This window comes from Lutjanus erythropterus, chromosome 17 (genome assembly GCF_056507025.1).
Source record: "Lutjanus erythropterus isolate fLutEry1 chromosome 17, fLutEry1.hap2, whole genome shotgun sequence".
Taxonomy (NCBI): domain Eukaryota; kingdom Metazoa; phylum Chordata; class Actinopteri; order Lutjaniformes; family Lutjanidae; genus Lutjanus; species Lutjanus erythropterus.
This window is the reverse complement of record NC_139333.1, coordinates 28,280,529-28,300,686: the sequence shown is the minus strand read 5'-3', so window position 1 is coordinate 28,300,686 and position 20,158 is coordinate 28,280,529. Positions and strand designations below refer to the sequence as shown.

At 40.8% G+C, this 20,158-nt stretch overlaps 1 protein-coding gene across 1 annotated transcript in view; it reads right to left on the bottom strand.

The window, feature by feature from the left end:
• LOC146312397 (uncharacterized) overlaps nucleotides 1-20,158 on the bottom strand; it is a 49,771-nt gene that overhangs the window by 29,350 nt on the left and 263 nt on the right. The window contains exons 2-3 of the mRNA XM_084741678.1: nucleotides 5,989-6,154; nucleotides 697-792 (exon numbers count right to left, since the gene is read on the bottom strand). Of these exons, the coding sequence (XP_084597804.1) occupies nucleotides 697-792; nucleotides 5,989-6,136 (244 nt within the window). The 5' untranslated portion in view covers nucleotides 6,137-6,154. The remainder of the gene's footprint in view (nucleotides 1-696; nucleotides 793-5,988; nucleotides 6,155-20,158) is intronic.

Sequence of the window (20,158 nt, the reverse complement as noted above, 5' to 3'; positions counted from 1 at the left end):
TTTCACCAAGAACCCTTCCGTTGTCCATATTCAAGGGTTTTATCTAGAACCCATCCAGGGGGTTTCACTGAGAACTGTTTTAGCTTGCAGGGGTTTTCTCTAGAACACACCTAAGATATGGGTATGGTACAAAGAACCCTTGACAAAAGAGTTCAACAATCTTTGAAGAACTTTCCTCTAAAAATGCTTCTTTGGATGAAAAGGGTCCTTAATGTAACCTTTAGTTTTACTAAACTTAAACCCTTACTTAAAGAAAAATGGTTCTTCAGAATCTTGGCCTAGAACCTCACCCCTTCAAGAAGAACCCTTTAGAGCCTTAATCTCTCAGAGTGTTGGAGGATAATAAGCTGTTATTGCTCTTTGTGGTGACAGCAGAGCTACATGTCACCAGCAGCCTATAAATATCAGACAAATTAGCAGGTTTAAACACACGAGTGCACAGGAAGAAAACCCCAAATTTAAACCAAGATGAGTTAATGTTGGGAGGTAGAAGAACACAACAAACTAAGAAGAACATAACTCCAAATATATATATATATATATATATATATGAAACAAAAGAAAGTTATTTATAAAAGAGGAGAAATGAACAGATAATCTGCACACAAACTGAAACATGCTAAATGAGGGTTAAGTTGCGTTAATAAGGTCTTTGGTGTTCAGGCGTCATGACATGAGGAGTGCAGGCGGGCGTACCAGGAGGCTGCACCTCGACATCACCGCGGCTGCTCTCTGGCTGAGACGGCTCAGACACAGATTTCAGCCCGTTCTCGCTCACTGCTGCACCGTCCTCTGTGAATCAAAGGTAAACCGCGGGTCAAGCTCGACAAACGCGGACATAACTGTTCAAATCAACCACAATCAAGGTTCACGCGAGCTGTGGAGCAGAATTAAAACGGTTAAAACCTCAGCAGGAGACAAACGTCCACCCCGCAGGACGAAACCACAAGAACATGCACAAGAAACTCAGAGGCTCCCATTGTTCATTTCACTAGAAAAAAATAAATTAAACACAATATTCAAGCTATTGCACAATATCACAGTGACAGAAAATCCCATACAAAATATTTTATGTTGACAACGACATTATTTATGATGGAGCAGCTACAATCATCGCAGAGCCTGTCACACCATCACATCTGGTTTCAGTTACGGCTGATTGGATTTGTCGCTTCAACACTCACCACATGAAGAGAATTTGACTGAACTGTTTATGGAGACTGAACATTTTTAAGGTCGGAGTTGTTTACTTTAACATGCACTGCATTATTTCTATGAGAGTATTCATTTTTCAAAAGATATATATCTAATCTATTGACACATGTACATATTCTACATATGCATCCTTGCAGCAGAGCTTTTATATGTTTAAATAAGGACTGTTATTTTTGAACCATGGTCTGATATCGTTGTTCATTCTGCATTTGTTTTTTGCTGCCTTTGACAAACACCATTTCTTATAAGCTGTGAACTAAACATCGCAGCTCGATAAAAGAGGCCAGAGTCCACGAGCGAGTCGAAAGGGTCGCGGTGAGCTCAGACATGTCCGTGATAAGAACAGGACAAATAGAGAGAAAAGACTCCCCACTGCAGAACGGAGGTTCAAGAGACACAAAACTTTTCACATTGGGAACAAGCGCAAGTCAGGGACGCAATGTAGGAATGTCAGTTGTGGCTGTCGAGATAACGTCAGTAATCATACTGACAAGTAACGTTAGCTAGTAATGATACAGGGGTTGACCAGTGGGTCAGGTGGGTTCAGGTCGACTTTTTAGAAAACACTGTGGTTTTTAGGCGGGTGGGTCAAGTAACAAAGCAGTAGTCTGAGTTTTTAAGAACTTCTAGGGACGTCACCAGTGAATTTAGTACTTGATACAAATGCCAGTGAATTTCAACGATTCTCGATATCTAATTTGATGCCACGGTAAACGACAAAAATGAGAATAAAATTCAGCCATTATTGTTTTTCTTTGCCACTTGAAATAAAAATTCTTCTGAGGTTACAGGTTACTGATACAGGTGTTACTGATGATTCAACAGTTTCATGCCGGTTTCTAACTGTCTGCCTGCTGTCTGGTTTGCTAAACACATACTGAACAGTGGGTTTTTACAGCTTTTCCTTTTCCAAAACAATAAAACTGTGGTCAGACAGATAAATAATGAACTAAAACTCACTGTAAAACTCTGTAAAAGTGAAAGGAGCTGCAGTTTCAGCTGATAATTCTCTGTATGAGCAACATAATTATAGCCATTTTAGTATTGTCCTATTGGGGAAATGAATGGGACTTTTAAGCACAAAATTTAAGACAATAATTATTTTACAGATGTTCGGACAGGACTCCATAACCAAACTGTCCAACCAAACTATGACTAACACAATTAACTGTTCTGCATTAAACCAACCACACAACTAACTAACTCTGGACTACAAACTCTACACTTTCCTAAGTCACAGTTTCTACTCGACTACGTCTTCTACTCAAACAGATCGATGACATACTCACTCTGTGTTTCACCGTTGATGTATGTGCTGTTTATCTCTGCTGCAGACGAGCCTGACCCTGCGTGCTGCTTCCTGTTTGCACACGACATGATGGGAAGTGGAAACAGGGAGAACGGCCGCACTAGTGAGGGCTGTAAACTGGGGAAAGCTAGGCTACGTACTAATTGGTCATATGGTTGATTGGGATAAGAGGGAAGAAACTGAAACTGATTATTAGCGACACGCTGGACAATCCGTCTGGAAAAACTCTGCAGCTGACAAACACGACAACCAGATCTTCCATTTCTGACATTAGTCGCCCTTTCAGGCCTTTGAAAGGTCGATGTTTTCTGTGCAGCATTAAAAGCCTGATTGTTTATGAGCTGAATCGGTCGCGTACAGTGACACAGGATGGAGACAGGGCTCGTTCTGAAGGGGTCTGACCCAGATGCCTGGATTACAGAGCGCAGTGCAGCTGCAGTCAGGCACTCAGGGTCAGTCAACCATGTCTTCTATCCATTATGTAAAGCGGGATTAAAACAAAGCACAGTAGAAACTGCGGGGCTCGGCCTCAGCCCCGAATCGACGCAGATTTATACAGTGACTTTTAGGAAACTGTACATGGAAATATAAATCCTGCGCTCTGGAATCATTTGAGAATATATTCTGGGATTAAAGCTCTCATATGAAGGCAGATCGACTTGATGTGACCTTTAACCCTGAGGGGCCCCACAGTCAGCTGGACCACATGATTATTATTAAGCAGTGGATGCTTTATAACACACTATGATGTAGCTATTATATACAATACTACTCCATTATATTGTATTATCATTCATTATCTGTTTATATGACAGCATCCAGTTATGGATCTTTACCAGGAGGAGTTAATTTGTTTACAGAGGCCCGACTCACATGGGGCCCGTATCACCAGGGGACCTCATGTGACTTAGACATCTGCCCACACATCTGTGAGCAAAGTCTGTATTTTACTCAAAATTACTGACGTTATCCTCAATGAATTTAATTATATATAATAATATTAATTTTAGGAAGTGCCTTATTTGAAGGGGTGTGCATAAGAGTGTCATTGCACTGTCATAACCATGTCATGAACATGAAGGAGTCCTTATGAATTACATATCATTTGGTCAATTATGGATTTTTTAATGTAAATATGACATTGAGATGTGTTTGTTATGACAGCATGACATTAATCAAGACAAAAATGTCTGCTATGACTACTTGACACTGCTAAAGCCAATGTTGTCTTTGTTATGACAACCTGACATTAATCAAGACAGTGTCTTTGTTATGACAACCTGACATTAATGAAACCAATAAAGTCTTTGTCATGGCAACTTGACATTAACCAAGACAATAAAGTCATGGACAGTGGTTATGATGTCTTGGTTCATGTCAAGTCAAAAACATCTCAAACAATGTCAACTTTGCATTAAAAATGAAATAATTAACTGAATGACACTTCATGACAGCAGTCATAAGCATTCATTAAAACTTCATGTTTATGACAAGTGTCATGACGTGGTTATGACAGTGTAATGCACACCCTTTCAAATGAAGTGTTGCCTAATTCTTTTAATAAAGAAAATGTGTTTTCCTTTTCTTTCATTCTAGAAAATTCTGTTCTCCAAATTGATTATTTTAATAAAAATATTGATAAAGTTAGATTTATATATTGTAATGTATATATCTTATGAAAAATGTAAACATATACAATGAAAAACAAATGCTATTTGTAGGTTCTGTTTATTTTCATGGGTGTTTAATATTGATTGACCTTATTAATATTTTATCTATATATTAATCATCTTGAATGCGACATGGACAGGCATGTTGTTGTTTGTTTTCTTCAGGCTGTAATTTATGTAAGAGAGGGAGTCTTGTCAATATCAGTTAGTCAATCTGTTGTAGCCTTGGAAACTGTTCATAAGCCTAACAATACATGTTTATTGGTTGGAACCTAAAATATTATGTAACTTGGGTTTTTAATAGCTCGCTGACTGAGAAACTCATCCAAGTGCTGCAGAGTGTGAGTCTCTGTATTGTCTGTGTGACCCGTGACATAATGATAAGAAGATAATGAGTGATGTCATCTGGATTATGTCACCTTCTTCACACAGACTACGGCACCGTGTGAAAAAACTCAGCGGGAATGTCAACGCAGGAGCCTCCTGGGAAAAAAAAAACGCAGGCGTCAACTTGGCAATTTTTTTGCTAAAGCGTGATGTGACGTCACCTGGCGAGGTGCAGCGTTGGCCATCAGATACGTGCAATCAGATAGATGGATTTGTAACATGAATGCTGCAGAGTTGACTGTTTTTGCATCTGATAAACCTTCAGATTCATCATTCTGTTACTACAACTGGACTTCTGGAATAATATTATAACATCATCACGTGATACCTTTGCAGCAAACATAAATCAGACGGTGACATTGTGTCTCTGGCCAAAAATGGTCCCAGTCGGACACCAAAAACTGCAATGTGGTTATGAGATGGACAGGCACACAGTGGCATTTCGTCTTTCATTAATGGCCCAGTCTTCACCTGCGACAGATCTCACGATCTCACCAGATATTCTACAAAATGAAGAATTAAAATGCACCAATCACGCAAGACTTTTGCAAATCAAGGGTTACGTTCTAGACATGGCCAAGAGTGATGGAGGAAAAGTGTTTCGGAGTTCCCCAAACTCTATGACATAACATTAAAAACACCAGAATCTCACTAGGAGACGAAATGTCAACAGACAGTTTATGAACCCAGCAAAATCCAGTGCTAAAGCTTAGCTGCAGACGGGATGTATGACGCTCTGCTTTGCCTCTCTGTGCCCGAGCTCGCAGGACAAATTTCTCACCATGGGAAGGCCCCTTCAGGCTATAAATGCTGCGGTATGTGGCATTGGATCATGCGACATACTTGTCTTTATACAAATAAATAAAAATGATATTCCTGTATCAGCGTTTTAAGCCCGTGGTGTTCGAAAGAAGCAAAGGTCTTTATCCGAGCTGAGAGAAGTTTACCTTCAGGGATTCTGCCAGAATGTCTCTTGACGGAGTATTAAGAGCAACAAAGCCCAAGTTTGGAGGAGGCCATAGTGGGTCAATGGGTCAAATACAAGACTTTCACCCTGGAGACTCAGGGTTTGTGAAACCAAAAGTCAACGTTGACTTACTATTTTTAGACTTGGCTGACTTATTTTGAGTTTTTAAGATGCATAAAGCTGCTGAATGCACGTACTCTTATGCAGAGTACCTGAACACATAGCTAGAATACTCTGGAAGGAATGAAGAACATCCTGGATACTGGCACAACTTCCATTCTGGAGCTATTTTTGAATCGTGGCAGGACGTCTTGATGAGACAGCCAAACAATAATAAAAACACCAGCTTATTCTGTACGTTAATGTCACCATTTAACCTGATGATCACATTATCTGAGGAAGCATCTCTTTGTTGTCTGTGCTGGTTTCTCAAGTCTGACCTTTCATTGTGGCATCTCCGGGGCTTCTGTGTCCCGACTGGACGCCGTTCTCCTGGTGGTGCTGGTTGTTGATGGTCATGTTAGCTAAGGAGGAGCTCACGGTGTCTCCAGAGCTGTAGCTGTTGGAGGTGTTGTTCACGTAGTCCATTGCCAGTCGCAGGTCGGGCTGCAAAAAGTTCAATAAACGCAGATCAGGACAGTCCGGGAGGTGTCACATAACCTCTGTCAATACTCTCTAACATTTCATGCATTTAAGGATTAAATCTAATGATGGCGTACTTCATAGACACTTTGAGCCCCGTCCGTCACCGTGAAATGTAAACAGACACTGTGTCTGTGAAAACCAGTTATTTATACATCCTGACGTGGGGTCGGTGCTTCAGGTTACAGCCTGACAAGATAAAAATAGTCCCTTCTGCCCATGTGCACGCCGTCCTGATGAGTTGCACTTCCTAAACAACCACCTCTGAACAAGTGCAGCACTTGTGTTTCATGCACCGCCACGTTTCATCGCAGAACAGGTCATTAAGATGCTAATATCACTGCACCGCAGGACATAAACCTGACAGTCCTGACACGCTCCTTCAACCACGGAGATGTGAATTGCGTCAAATCTCATAAAAAGAGGATTACATGTCAGATTAAAGCCAAGCCTCTGGTTACATCAGCAGTTTTCACTTTGAATCATATTTTTTTTCCCCACTGCCCTCACACACACATACACACACAAATGAAGCTTATGGCGTAATCAGTGTCGGCATCCAAACTGCTCTTTCCGTGTTTGTGTAGTGATGCAGATTTATCGGCGTCTGATCTTTATTTTCGCCTTCATGCCCACTTTGGCACGACTCAGTTTAATCTCTCAGAGGTCCTGCTGAAAGCCTGCAGTGACACAAAGACAGTTTATAATATTACAAATGATCATTGGTCAATATTATATAGGAACGGAAATGAATCAGCTCTGATTAAATGCGAGAAGTTTAAGTAAAGCTGCCATAAATGTTTTTTTCAGTGCTGGAAAGTAACTAAGTGGATTTAAACTTTACTTGAGTTATTTCCATTACATGTAACTCATACTTCTACTTTATGGAGGGAAATATTGTACGCATTACTCAACTATTACATTTATTTGATAGATTTAGTTACTTGTTACTTTAGAGATTAAGATTTTATATAAACAAAAAAGTTTAAGCATGACTTAAATAAGAAATCTGGCACTTTTTAAGTGCGTTAGGTGACAGAAATACTCATCTGCATGCCCTCTGCAGGAGATCGGAAATCCAAGTTGAAATAGCTTGTAGTTCTTCCTTAAAGGGATAGTTTGGATTTTTTGAAGTGGGGTTGTAAGAGGTGTTTATTGATAGTCTGTGTTTTACCTACAAGTGCCAGTCAGCACGCTCACAGTTTGGAGAAGCAGCAGGAGTATCTGTGTAAGGAAGCTAAGTGATGTAGTGCTGTGGACAGGGTCAGCAGCACAACATATTTTAGCCACCTAAAAAAAAATCAATATTATATTTAGACCAGGTTGTGGGGAATAAAACATGGTTCCTACACTTTTTACAAACCTGAATTCAAACACTTTTCAAGAAATTTTATGATGCATTTTCAAGCTTTTTCAGCACCTTACAGCCGTGGTAATTTATAAATTTGCATACATCTCTAAAAAGCAAACTATTCAGTGGGGTAGCAATTTATTATGAATATAATGCGACTACAGTTTCAACCAGTTTCAAGCACTTTATCTAAAATCCAGGCACTTTTTTAAACTTGAAAAGGCTGAAAACCACCGATAAAAGCCAAATATTGGTTTATCCAAACCAACCAAACTTTGTAGGCAAAATCAGTCATTTTATCCTGCGAGGAACTGGTCTCCCTGCTGCCTCAATCTGTTAGTCTGTTAGTGTTGTTGTGTGACTTCTGTGTCTTAAAAGGTAATTTTAGATTCACAGAAGTTGCACAATAACACCAGTAACTAACACACTGAAGCAGTAGTGAGCAAACAACCCCACTGCTCTGTGAAGTTAAAATACTGATTTTGTCTATGGAGTTTGGTTGGTTTGGAGAGAGAGTGATATTTGGCAGTTTCCCATCAGAAAAGTCTGTCTGACAGCAAAGTAATAAAGTAATATAGTGTACACTTAAACTAATATGTTGTTTTTTAATTTGACCTTTTTTTAGGTGGTTAAAATGCCTTTTGTTGCTGATCCTGTCCACAGCTTCCACGCTGCTGCCTCTCTCTGCTTCTCCAAACTGGGACACATCTACTCTTGGTAAGGCACTGAACCTCATACAACCCCACATCTAATAATCCAAACTATCCCTTTAAAACCAAATACATCACTGTGACATCACCGGTGCAGGAATAACGACAGATTTTGCAGCAACTTTCTCAGTATAACAATAAAACAACGCTGAGGAATTTACTGCTTCAATTGACTGGACATCCAAATAAAAAGTGTTGAATTTTCCCTTTAAGTAAAGGATCCCAGTACTTGCAGTGATGTGACAGCACTTGATGTAATTGTCTCTTTATGGGCAGCGACGCCTCAGCTGTTGCCGTGGTAACTCCACCCTATAAATCCCGCTTCAGAGGCACACTCAGCTCAGCTATGTGACCTTCCCTCTGTGCACCTTCATATCTCCTGACCTTGGATGTTTAAACAGCGTCCCACATTCAACACACACACACACACACACACACTGATGGCATGAACTGGAGAAAGTGGCAACCAGATGACGCCTAAAAAACACTGTAAAAAGACGGCAAGTTAAAACAAGTCGCCTCAGGAAAGAAGTTTACGTTTGTAAATTAAGGAGAAGTCTGGAGATATTTTACATTTTTCTAGTGTAAAAAAAAATCCCCTGAAAAGACCAAAACCAATAATGAACTGATCGTTCGTAGGTATCACAGTCAATCACATGACATATCAGAGGTATAAAGTATTGATCTTTAACATAAATTAAAGAAAGATACAGTAGAATATCACAACAACCTCTGCCATGTTTTTGTGTTTATGCATTAGCCAGTGATTTGGCTAAATTAGCAATGATTTGGTACGCAGTTTTATCAATTTTATTTTATTTAATTTACTTTAGTTTGACTTAATACTCCAAAGATAGAAAAAAAGATTTAAAAATAGAAACTGTCCTCCTGCCCCAAATACTCACTTGAGCGCTAAATGTGATTAATCCGCCACAGAAAATAGTCCGCAACAAATGCACAGTCGCCTCCTGTTTTAGTAACATTTGCTGACAACTCCAGTAACCAGCTGTTTTAGAACATTACTGAGCATTTTGTAAGGATGAAACTGTATATTTGTAACTCATTTTTAAGCTTTTACCTCTTCAGCTTGAACAGATGGATCGAAGGCGATGTTGGCTGATTTTATGAAAGCTGAAAACAGACATCCTTGCAATCATTTTTTAATGCAGTTATGAAGATAACAAAGCTAATTTTCTTATGATAATGAGTTAATTTATCTCATTATCTTGAAAAAACAAGCAGCGTTCAAGTCTAATTTAAGACTTTTTGAAGTACATGATGGATGCAATATAAGGCCGATTTCACATCCATACAGGCATAAACATATGAAGAATATGAAGGAAAATCTGAGTCACAGGATTACAACTTTTAATTGAACAGGACCACACAGATCAGACAGTCATACGAATTTTTCCCAATACATTTAAGCCTGAAGTTAATGCAAATGTGTAACTTATATTAACTTGTCTTTGTCTTTTTAAGACATTTCTGATTATTGGATGTGAGACTTTTTGAGACTTTTTAAGGACCTGTGGAGACCCTGATGAGGCCGATTTCTCAAGACATAAGATTCTGCACCCACAACACACACACACACTACTCTGGTTTGGGAGTTTTAAAGGAAACCATATGAACTTTTTTATGAACTTTTGCCATTTGTTGTAAGAAAAGAAACGACCAGTTTGATTGAGCTTTAATCAGCTTCTACAGCTGTGAACACGTTGTCCCTCCTGATCTCGGATAAAGAAACGAGGAAATTCTGTTTTATTTTCTCGTGATAATGGGCTGATTTACAAAGCAATTAACTTTGGATTTAGCAAAATAATTGGAAGCACATTCCATAAATCTCTATTTTGTAGCGTTTGTTATTTTGCTCTAACAAATTAGCAGCAAATGCCGTCATTGTCAGCAGCCGTTGTTAGTAGTCGTTATCGAAGAAAAAAACAATCTTAAGGATTGTTTCTTCACTTACAACAACCTGTACATCTGCATCGATCTCCTCAACGCTTGCCGCCATTTTCGTGGCCTTGTCTTTCGTCATTTTTCTGGCGCTGGTGCAGGAACATAACGTCCCCATTCTTAATCCTCCCCACAAAGCCCTGATTGGCTCTGTTGGGTTTTCCAAACGGTGCAAAGAGCCGCCAGCGAGCACAAGAGCAGAACTATCTGATTCGCTGAAATAATCGCAGATACAGGCAGCGATTCAAAGGCCAGAGAGAGCCACAGACAGACAGACAGACAGGGGAGTCAGACAGTAATGCATTGTTGGTTGTAGTCTTTTGCAGGGATTTGTTGAGAGTAAGAGAAATACAGAAGAACACCAGACTTGTCCTTTAAAAAAAACTGCATTTAAAAAAGGAGATATTCTAAATGAGGCAGTGATGTCTGTGTGTCCCATAGAGAGGCCGATGAATAGCAGCTCACACACACAGCTGAGGGACAAAACTGCCATTGTAGCATTACACATGACAGAATCCAAACAACAAGAAAGAAGCTGCACCCTCGCCAACAAAGACAATCCCTCTGAGAAGCCGTTCACTCTGCATCCGGGAGCTCAGACGGTTAGAGAGCAAACAAACTGACGGCCGATTAGAGGAACTGGATCCTTCAGCTGATAATCGTGTGTACAGAGGGTTGTTCATTAGTCTGCGCCGTGCTTAGACAGGTGTAAACACCAGAGCCTTTTATTTTCACCCGTTTGTCACTCATTGTGTCCGGGGCTCCAGACAGCAGTGGACCCTCCTGATGATTTGCTCTGGGGCAAAAACACACACACAAATTCACCTGCTGCAGAAAGGGGACGTGACAGCGCTCTTTGTTGCAGCTTCATGAGGGGGAAAAGGCTCAAAGGTCTGCTGATGCAGCTTGTTCCTCTCAGGGGCGTGTGAAAATGTAGTCTTGGCACAGGCCCCAGCCTCCAGAGCAAACCGCTAAGACGGCTCTGCAAGGAGCTCGGTCAACAGGGTTGTTGACACAGCTCCAGGAGCAGCGAGCATGCAGCGAGGCGGGCGGCCTGACGTGGTGTTTTACTCCACGTTCAGAGGGGGATGCACCAGAGAAAATGTTGATTTCTCTGGAGGGAAGCTCCTGAGTTTACTCGTAAATATCAGCTCTGTTCTCAGGGAGGAAACAGGAGTGTGTGAAATAATGAGCAGTTATCTCGGTTTGGGCTTGAGTCGACAAACATTTAAGGAAAAACCTGCTCTCCAAACTGGAGGTTTGGTGTTTGAAAGGTGTGGCCAGTTACCAGGCATTAAAGGAATAGTTTGGGTTTAATTTTCAGGCAAAAATGAAGCAACAATTTCAGGTAATTTATCAAGCAAACATGCTGAATATTCTCCGTTTCCAGCTTCTCTGATGAGAGGATTTGCTTCTTTTCTCTGTTTCATGTCAACAAGCATTCTGAAGATCTCAACATCAACTATTTTTTGATATTTAACTTCCAAATCCTCCCGAGACAGCACATTTTTGGGTTTGGTCTGTTTGCATCGATGACTTTGAGTCATTTATTAAGCAAAAAATGCTGAATATTCTCTGCTTCCAGCTTCTCAATTTGAAAATGTGCTGCTCTTCTCTGTTTTTATGTCAATTTAAATAGAAAATCTTTGACATCTGTACTGTTTTTTTTAACCTCCAAATCCCCCTGAGGACAGTTTTTTTTAAGGTTTCAGTGTTTTTCTCAGCAGTCATCAGTCGATTCACTGATCAGTTGAGGGCTGCAGCTAACACTTACAGATGACATTTCCAGATGTCTTGTTCTGTCCAACAGTCCTCTCATTTCAGATAATAATCTTAATAACTGGTTTATTTTACCATGCAAAAATGGCAAATATTAGAGGGAGACGCCCTTCTGAAATGAGACGACTGTTGGACAAAACAGGACATCTGGAAATGTCATCTAAAGTCTATCAGCTCCTAGTTGTAGCCCTTGATCAATCAGTGAATCGGCTCATGGTTTGAACTTCAATAAACAGCAGAGACACTGAAACTTTAAAAAATGATTATCAGATTTGATCAAACAATTGTTTCAGCTCTGGATTAAGCATTCAGATGGAAATCCAACAATAATTTTTTAAGAAATGTCCAAAATTCTCTTTCTTTGCCTCTTTTCTGTCTTAAATTAAATATCTTTGGGTTTGGGACTGTTTGTGTGTCAAAACCTCTCAGTGGACTGTGAAGGGCATTAAACTATAATCTGTATAAAATCTGTAGGAAAACCCCTTTGCAACTGTTTTAAAACAGACAGATTTTTTTGTAAAGGGTCAAAACTGAAGCACCACAGGCTGGGACAGCCTGATTTTCAGTCCTTAATGTGGGTCAAGCTCCAAAAACACTTTGCATCTAATAGCATCTTTTTGTCAGACCTTTAAAGGGATAATTTGGATTATCTGAAGTGAGGTCACATGAGGTACTTTCCATAGTTAGTAAATTAGAGAGCTGGTGTAGGAGGCAAAGCATTGTCCTGCTGTCAGCAGCAACACAACTTAGACACCTAAAAAGTCTATATCTGTTTAAGTGTACACTATATTTAGACTGTTTTCATGTCTTTACCTGCAGACAGCATTTTCCCTTGTGGCTGTTAAAAGCCAAATATCACTTCCTCCAAGCCAACCAAACTCCATTGGCAAAATCTGTGATTTTACCTCACAGGACATGGGAACTGTTGGTCTACTGCTGCCTCGATCTGTTGGTTCGTTTGTGTGTTGATGTGACTTTAGTGAATCTGAACTAACTCCTCAAAACACCAAAGTCAAAAAATAACACAAATGAGCTAACCAAGTGAAGCAGTAGACCAGCAATTCCCATATTCTGCAAGATAAAATTACTGTTTTTGTCAAAGGAGTTTGGTTGATTTGGAGAAATCAATATTTAGTTTAAACAACCAGGGTTTCCTACCAGAAAAGCGACAGAAAGGCTGTCTAACAGCAAAGTAAAGTGGTGAAACTGAGGTTTTCTGCTGACCCTGTCCACAGTATTATATTATTTAGCTTCCTACACCAGTACTCCTGCTGCTTCTCCAAACTGGGTCAACCACCATCTATACACTGACTATCTCATACATCCCCACTACAAATAATCAGAACTATCCCTTTAATGCCTGGTTACTGGCCACACCTTTCAAGCACCAAACCTCCAGTTTAGAGAGCAGGTTTCTCCTTTAATATTTGTTGACTCAACCCCAAACCGAGATAACTGCTTATTATCTCAGACTTGACAAACCTCCTGCAGAGTAACAGGCTATACTAAACCACAGTTTCCTCCCTGACTAAACAACTGATATTCATGCATGAAATCAGTGGAATTCCCCTGACTGAGTCAGAGAAATCAACTTTACTTTCATCTTTATGAGTATTGTATTCCATCTCTGCAATATTCTGCCATAGAATCTCCCTAAATATGACAAACTGCACCTTTAACCCAGCAAAAAATGTAAAATTATCTCCAGTTAAACCTTCTGAAATTGAGAGGACTTGCTGCCTTTTGGTCTGTGTCATCTTTGGGTTTCAGACGGACAAAACAAGACATCTGAAAATGTCATCTATAATCGTTGCTTGCAGCCCTCAATCAATCAATGAATCCAGAAACAAATGGTTTCAGCTCCGATGCACAGCAGAGAACACGACTGAAACCTTAAAAATTATGTTGTCCTCAGGGGGGTTTGGATGTTAAATGTCAAAATATAGTGCAGAAAGCTTGTGTTGACATCTTCAAAATGCTTGTTTTGTCTTACTGGCGGTCAAACAATACAAAGATATTCCATTTTAAATTGACATGAAACAGAGGAAAAGCAGCAAATCCTCACATTTGAGAAGCTGGAAGCAGAGAATATTTTACCCTTTTGCTTGATAAGTCCCAATCATCGAATCATTTGACTAACTGCTTCATCATCTAATCGTTTCCGTTCTAAAACAGACCAAACCCAAACACAAAGGCGTTTGTCTGATGCCGTGTCTCATCCTGTTTGTCAGACAAACTGGAAGATATTCAGTTAATTCTCGTATAAGATGAGTGAAAAGAGAAAAGAGAGAAATCCTCACATCTCAGAAGCAGAAGAAAGAGAATATTTGCCGTTTTTGCTTGGTTAAATAATTCAGTTGTTAGAAAAACATCTGAAAGTGTCATCTATAATCATTAGTTGCAGCCCTCGATCGATCAATGAATCGACTGATGGTTTCAGCTCCAGCCTGAAACCTTAAAAATGTTTTCTTCATGGGGGGTTGGATGTCGAATGCAAAAAAAATGTGCAAAAAGGTCAAGCTGATGTCGTCAAAATGCTTGTCTTTTCTGATAATCAGTCAAAAAAACAAAGATTTTCTGTTTTAATTCACATAAAACAGAGTAAAGCAGAAAATCATTGCAGTGGAGAAGCTGGAAGCAAAGAATATTTAGCATGTTTGCTTGATAAATGACTCAAAATCGCCGATTCATTTGATGTCATTTGACTAATTGCTTCATCATCTAATCGTTTCTGTGCTAAAACAGACCAAACCCAAAATGTGCTGCTTCAAATGTCAAAAAATTGTGCAAAGATGTCAAGTTGACGTCTTCAAAATGCTTGTTTTTTTCTGGTCAGCAGTCAAAAAAACAAAGATTTTCCATTTGAATTGACATAAAACAGAGAAAAGCAGCAAATCTTTTCCTTTAAGAAGCTGGAAGCTGAGAATATTTCACATTTTTGACTTAAAATCGCAGATTCATTTTATGCAATTTGACTAATTGCTTCATCATCTAATCGTTTACGTGCTAAAGCAGACCAAACCCCAAAAAACAAAGGCGTTTGTCTGATGCCGTGTCTCGTCCTCACCAGCGCTGCTTGTAGCTCAGCTGAGAGACGAGGATGCTGCTCTCATGCTTGATTGCTTCTGTATCTCTGACCTACTTTCCTCATCGTTCCCTCTCTCTCTGCGCTCAGCCTCCGGCGGCCGCAGACCGGCTCTACCTTTCTAATGTGCGCCCGGCCCTGCAGTGGAAGGGCTGAAGGTGGAGCCCGTTCCCATTTTGCCCTCCTTCAGTAAGCACTGACGGGGGGGGGACACGTCTTGCATGGGCCGGCCTGCACGTGGTCTCCTGCTCGGCATCTCCTGGCAGCTGCACACACACATGTTCAGCAGCTCTGGTGCCCCAGAAGTCACATTTTCCACCTTTGTTTTCATTCCTCCAGGATGTCACCACACCCTGCCACCTTTCCACACGCCGTCCTGCCACTTTAAAGCCTCTTAAAACAAGATATCTGTTACATAATCGAAGCTCCTCTTGCAGACGCTTCCAGCGCGCAGACAAGAAAGCGACACAACGTGAGATTTTTGACGTTGATCTCTTTCAGTGAGGAATTCAAAATGTGAGGATTTCTTCTTGTGTTGTCATGGTGCAGACAGCTGCTGCATGTTTCAATGTGTACACAAGACCCGGATCCGCCACACACACACACACAAACACACACTGTGACACTGCTGCAGTTAACCAAAGTCCTCCATCAGCATGGTGCCAATTAACCGCACACAGGAATGCAGTTTAAAGCCCGTGGTGGCATTTCTTCTTCTTCTCTTTAACGAGACGATGCCGCAATCGGAAACACGTCTGAGCAGCTTCTTCCGGCAGAGATTATTACTCTCGAGTTCATCTTGTCTTTTTGTTATTGTGCACTAAAGCTGCAACTAATGACTGCTTTTATCACCGGAGATGACGTCCTCAAATGTCTTGTTCTGTCCACAACACGAAGATATTCAATTTACTGTCAGAGAGGAGTAAAAAACAGAAAATATTCACATTTGAGAAGCTGAAATCAGAGAATTTTTGCCCAAAGAAGACGCCAAAAGAAAAGATTGTGGCTGCATTTCTCAATTAATTGAATTGGTAATGGATAACAGAGACTATAAATCCCCAAACCTCTTCATATTGCTTCCTTTGTTGTTCTAAATCCAAATATATTTGGTTTTAATTCGAACAAACAGAGAAATGCAGCAAATCTTCACATTTGAGACGCTGCAACCAGAGAATATTTGTCATTTATGCTTAAAAAAAAGACACCTGACTGAGGGATTAATCGGCTAATTGTTTCAGCTCTGGAGCAGATCTAAATCAAAATCAAACGCAGTCAGTCTGAGTGACTTATGTAAAGACTCGACTGCAGGGAAGTAATTTCGGTGATGTTGTTGGTTCTGCCAGCCTAAGCTCGTCACACAGCTCCTTCCAAAATGAGGCTGGTTGGATGAATGTGGTCACCTTTGGACCGGAGCCCGCGCGGGGCGACTCAGGCCTCGGTCTCTGCTGAATGGAGCGCCGCAGCGTGCTTTCATTTCATAATATCTGACGTTTGAAGTTGACAACTCAGTTTCAGAGGAGGAACTGTTTCAGTGAACCTGCGTCTTTGAGGATGAATCTGCATCTTTGTTCAAACTTGGCGATGTTGTAGGTTTGGATTCCCCTCCAACTGTTTGAGGAATTATTGTGAATTGGTTTGGTTTATTGACAACATTTGAGAATATTTCTAAAATTCAATTATCAGACTTTATTATGGACTGAATGTTTAAAGTCTTTGACCTATTTCCATTGTTATCTCTTCAACTTTCCTTCAACTTTTTGGAAGATACAGACCGATATTTGACCCAAAGATACTGAAACTAAAAACTGGAAGATTTATCTAAAAAACAGACAACTAATACGTGACCTATGGTTCAAAACTGACAATTAAGGGATACGTTTTTTCTGGCAAAATACCAGGAAGGTCCGACACTAACATCTTTTATCCAAACCTTCTTTCTCACTCTTTTTTATTGGCAAAGAGAAATGGAAAATCTACAAGTAGCAGCTTTTAATTTTCAGCTGACTGTTGCTGTCGCTGGTTAATATGACAAACATCACGGGAAACAGATTAGATCAATTCCAGATGACAATGTTAATTAAAAATCTGTTTGTTCTCTAGTAAATGTGCTCCATGAAGCCAAAATGCACTAAAAAGGCCTTCAAACAGAGGCCTGTGTATCTGGTCTGTTTTTGTTTTACAATATCAAAGTTATACTGCCACTGAAATGTGTAATTTCAGAAAAATACATCATTTAAAACTTGCAAGAACTACAGAACCAAACTGCAGTGGCTGTACTCCAGCTAGTAAGGCTAACACAGCGCACCCACAGCTAGCTTTAGCTAAAGCTAATTTCTAGACTTTTTCAAACCTGCAACTGACATATCACTTTGATGCTCAGATGAGTTTATACAACATAAATAAGTCAGACTTAGCTAAATTTAGCTATAAAGGGGAAGAAAATGTGATAACTTAGTCCTGCTAGCAGTTAGCCTAGCTTAAGTGTGCATTAGCTTGATCCTCTCTGTCCTACAGTTATTACAGACGTGTCTGAGCTAGCAGCAACTCATCGACTCGCTCCTGGATTTGCTGCTTCTGTCAAATCGTGACCGCTGACCAGATGGACGACATGACTGCTCAGTAAAATAAAACATCAAAGTAGACGTCAAATAAAGCAAGCGAGATGGCAGCGCTCATATCTGTGATATTTTGGCTTCATTTTTGAGTCGTCAGAGGGAGTGAAGACGTGTTGTTGTGCCTTCTTTATATTATAGTTTACAGTGTTTTATTTTTTTCTCCACAACCACCCTTTCCTGCCAAACTATACTGTGATTGGCTACTATTATTGTGCTCTGATTGGCTGTGAGCACAAGTCTAGGTATTAGCAGTTGGGAGAAATCTAGCATGGATGTTGTGGTGCTACTTGGTCAAGTTTAAGCACAAAAACTACTTTGTTGAGGAAAAGATCATGTTTATGGTTAAAATAGGTTCTTTCACAATGTTATAAAGGTTTTCTGGCAACGATGCATCGTCAGGGCAACGAGCACTAGCCAATCACAGTACATTAGAGCGGAACTAGGGGGAACAGTGAGAAATAAGGCCTCTATGATGATGATGTTTAGTATATGAGGGTCAGCCGCTCCGCCTGCCACCAATTTTTCCAGTGGTCACTCACAGTGTTGCAGCAAAAAATTCCCCAACAGCCCAAAAAGCATTTAGGCCACAATTATTAAAGAAACATCGATAAAACTGACAGGACACCTTGAACAACAAATAAGGCCAGTTATGACTCTTTCTATTTTGAATGTTTGATCCATGGAGGTTTTATATTTGTTAAATTCCTCAAGCAATTTTAAAAACCTGTGACACCTCCACAATGTGAAGTCTACAGGCCGGGTGGGAACTCACGGGCGGAGAGAAGGGGAGAAACACTATTGTGCACATTCAGTGGGCGGTATAACCAGGAAGTAAACCTGCAGGCTACAAAATGTTTTTGGGTTATGCACCAGGCGAGCAGCTCTCATTGGACTGAATGGGCGCCATCTATAAAAACAAATTTTGAATAAACAACATGGCTTCCATAAAAGGCCTGAAGACATTCGTGGACAGGAGAACTGATCACAGCAAGTCTTGTTGACATCTGAGTACTGTGTTACGATAAATTTGAGAAACTCTTGAACGCATCCTTTAATTTGAACTACAGTTTCAGCAGTTCTTTGGAAGGGAGGAGTCCATCATGTCAGCCTTGTGTGCATACCAGCAACATTTCTCCAGTAGGCCTGGTGCCAAATCGCTGCAGAAACTTGCAGAGGGCTGTCTGCGTCTATCCAAACATGAACAAAATGACACTGAGATGTCTTTCATTCCTTTCACGATCATCTGGCCGCTCGGAATGGCTTCCAGCTGCGCGCACAGACCACAACATGCCCGGTTCCCTCCTTCACCATCAGTGTAACGCGCCGGAGTGAGGCTGAGCTCCTCAGAACTCCCACGAGGATGATGGGAAAGAGGTGTGTCGGAGGCGAAGAAAGACACAATTCAAACAAATCCATCATCCTGCAGGTTTTATCATCATCACTGTCACGCAAACAGCGCATTAAGCCCTATTGTTTTCATGCGATTTGAAGAGAGGTTCATGCTTTGGAAAGGCTTTCCATGCACCTACAGTGGATCAGATCGTGTCCACTGACCCCGGGCGGATTACCGAGGAGCCCATATGTGTCAGATAAGCAGCCTGGTTCACTGCTCGGGCCGTGTGACAGCGGTGCGGACACTCAACGCTGGTGATCACATGAAAAATGGGCTTGGCATTTGCGCACAGGCGCCGCATCATCCCGATTCCCCACAGAATCTGCTCTCTAAATAATGCACGAATATGAACACACAGTGGAAACGCGTGTAAATGAGCGCAAATGCATCACGCAGGGAGGGTTGTTTTTGCTCTGGATGCAGGAATTCACGTTAGATTGGAGAAATAAAGGAGTCCGGGTTTGTGGTCCTGCACGTACAGCGATGCTAGAAACCATTTAGGCCCTCAGATGCAAGAAAGAAGCGAAAGATCCAGAATAACGGGAGGGAGAAAAGCAACGTGAAGAAGCCACAAAATCACCCTGCGCGCAAATCAGACACAAAGAAAAGAAGTGTTGAGCAGCAGGATAGGAGTAAAATCAGAGAAATAACATTGCATTGTTGTCCCCTGGGAGCCTTTAATAATGAGATTATAAATATTCTGGCGGATTAGTTTTGTTACAGCGCGCAAGGACAATCTCTGTGAGGGGAGAGCAGGACCTGCTCCGGAGGATGATGGAGACATGTTTGTTGGGTTTTTCTCTGCCGGGAATGAGGAGAAAACATGCATTTATGCTGGTGTTTGTGGGGAGGTGACTGCTCCTCCGGGATGGCTGCAACAAAAACACGTTTCTGTGTTTTTATTCTACACGAAGGATCGATCGTACACAATGAAAAAAGTCTGATTTTAAAGCGCATAAAAACGCGCTGCAGGAGGATCTGTGCGCGCGTTCGATGCAAGAAAAATGAATTTCGTTCATGTGCATTATGAGTATATCTATACGTGTGAACGCACAGAGGCCCAACCTCTCCCACCT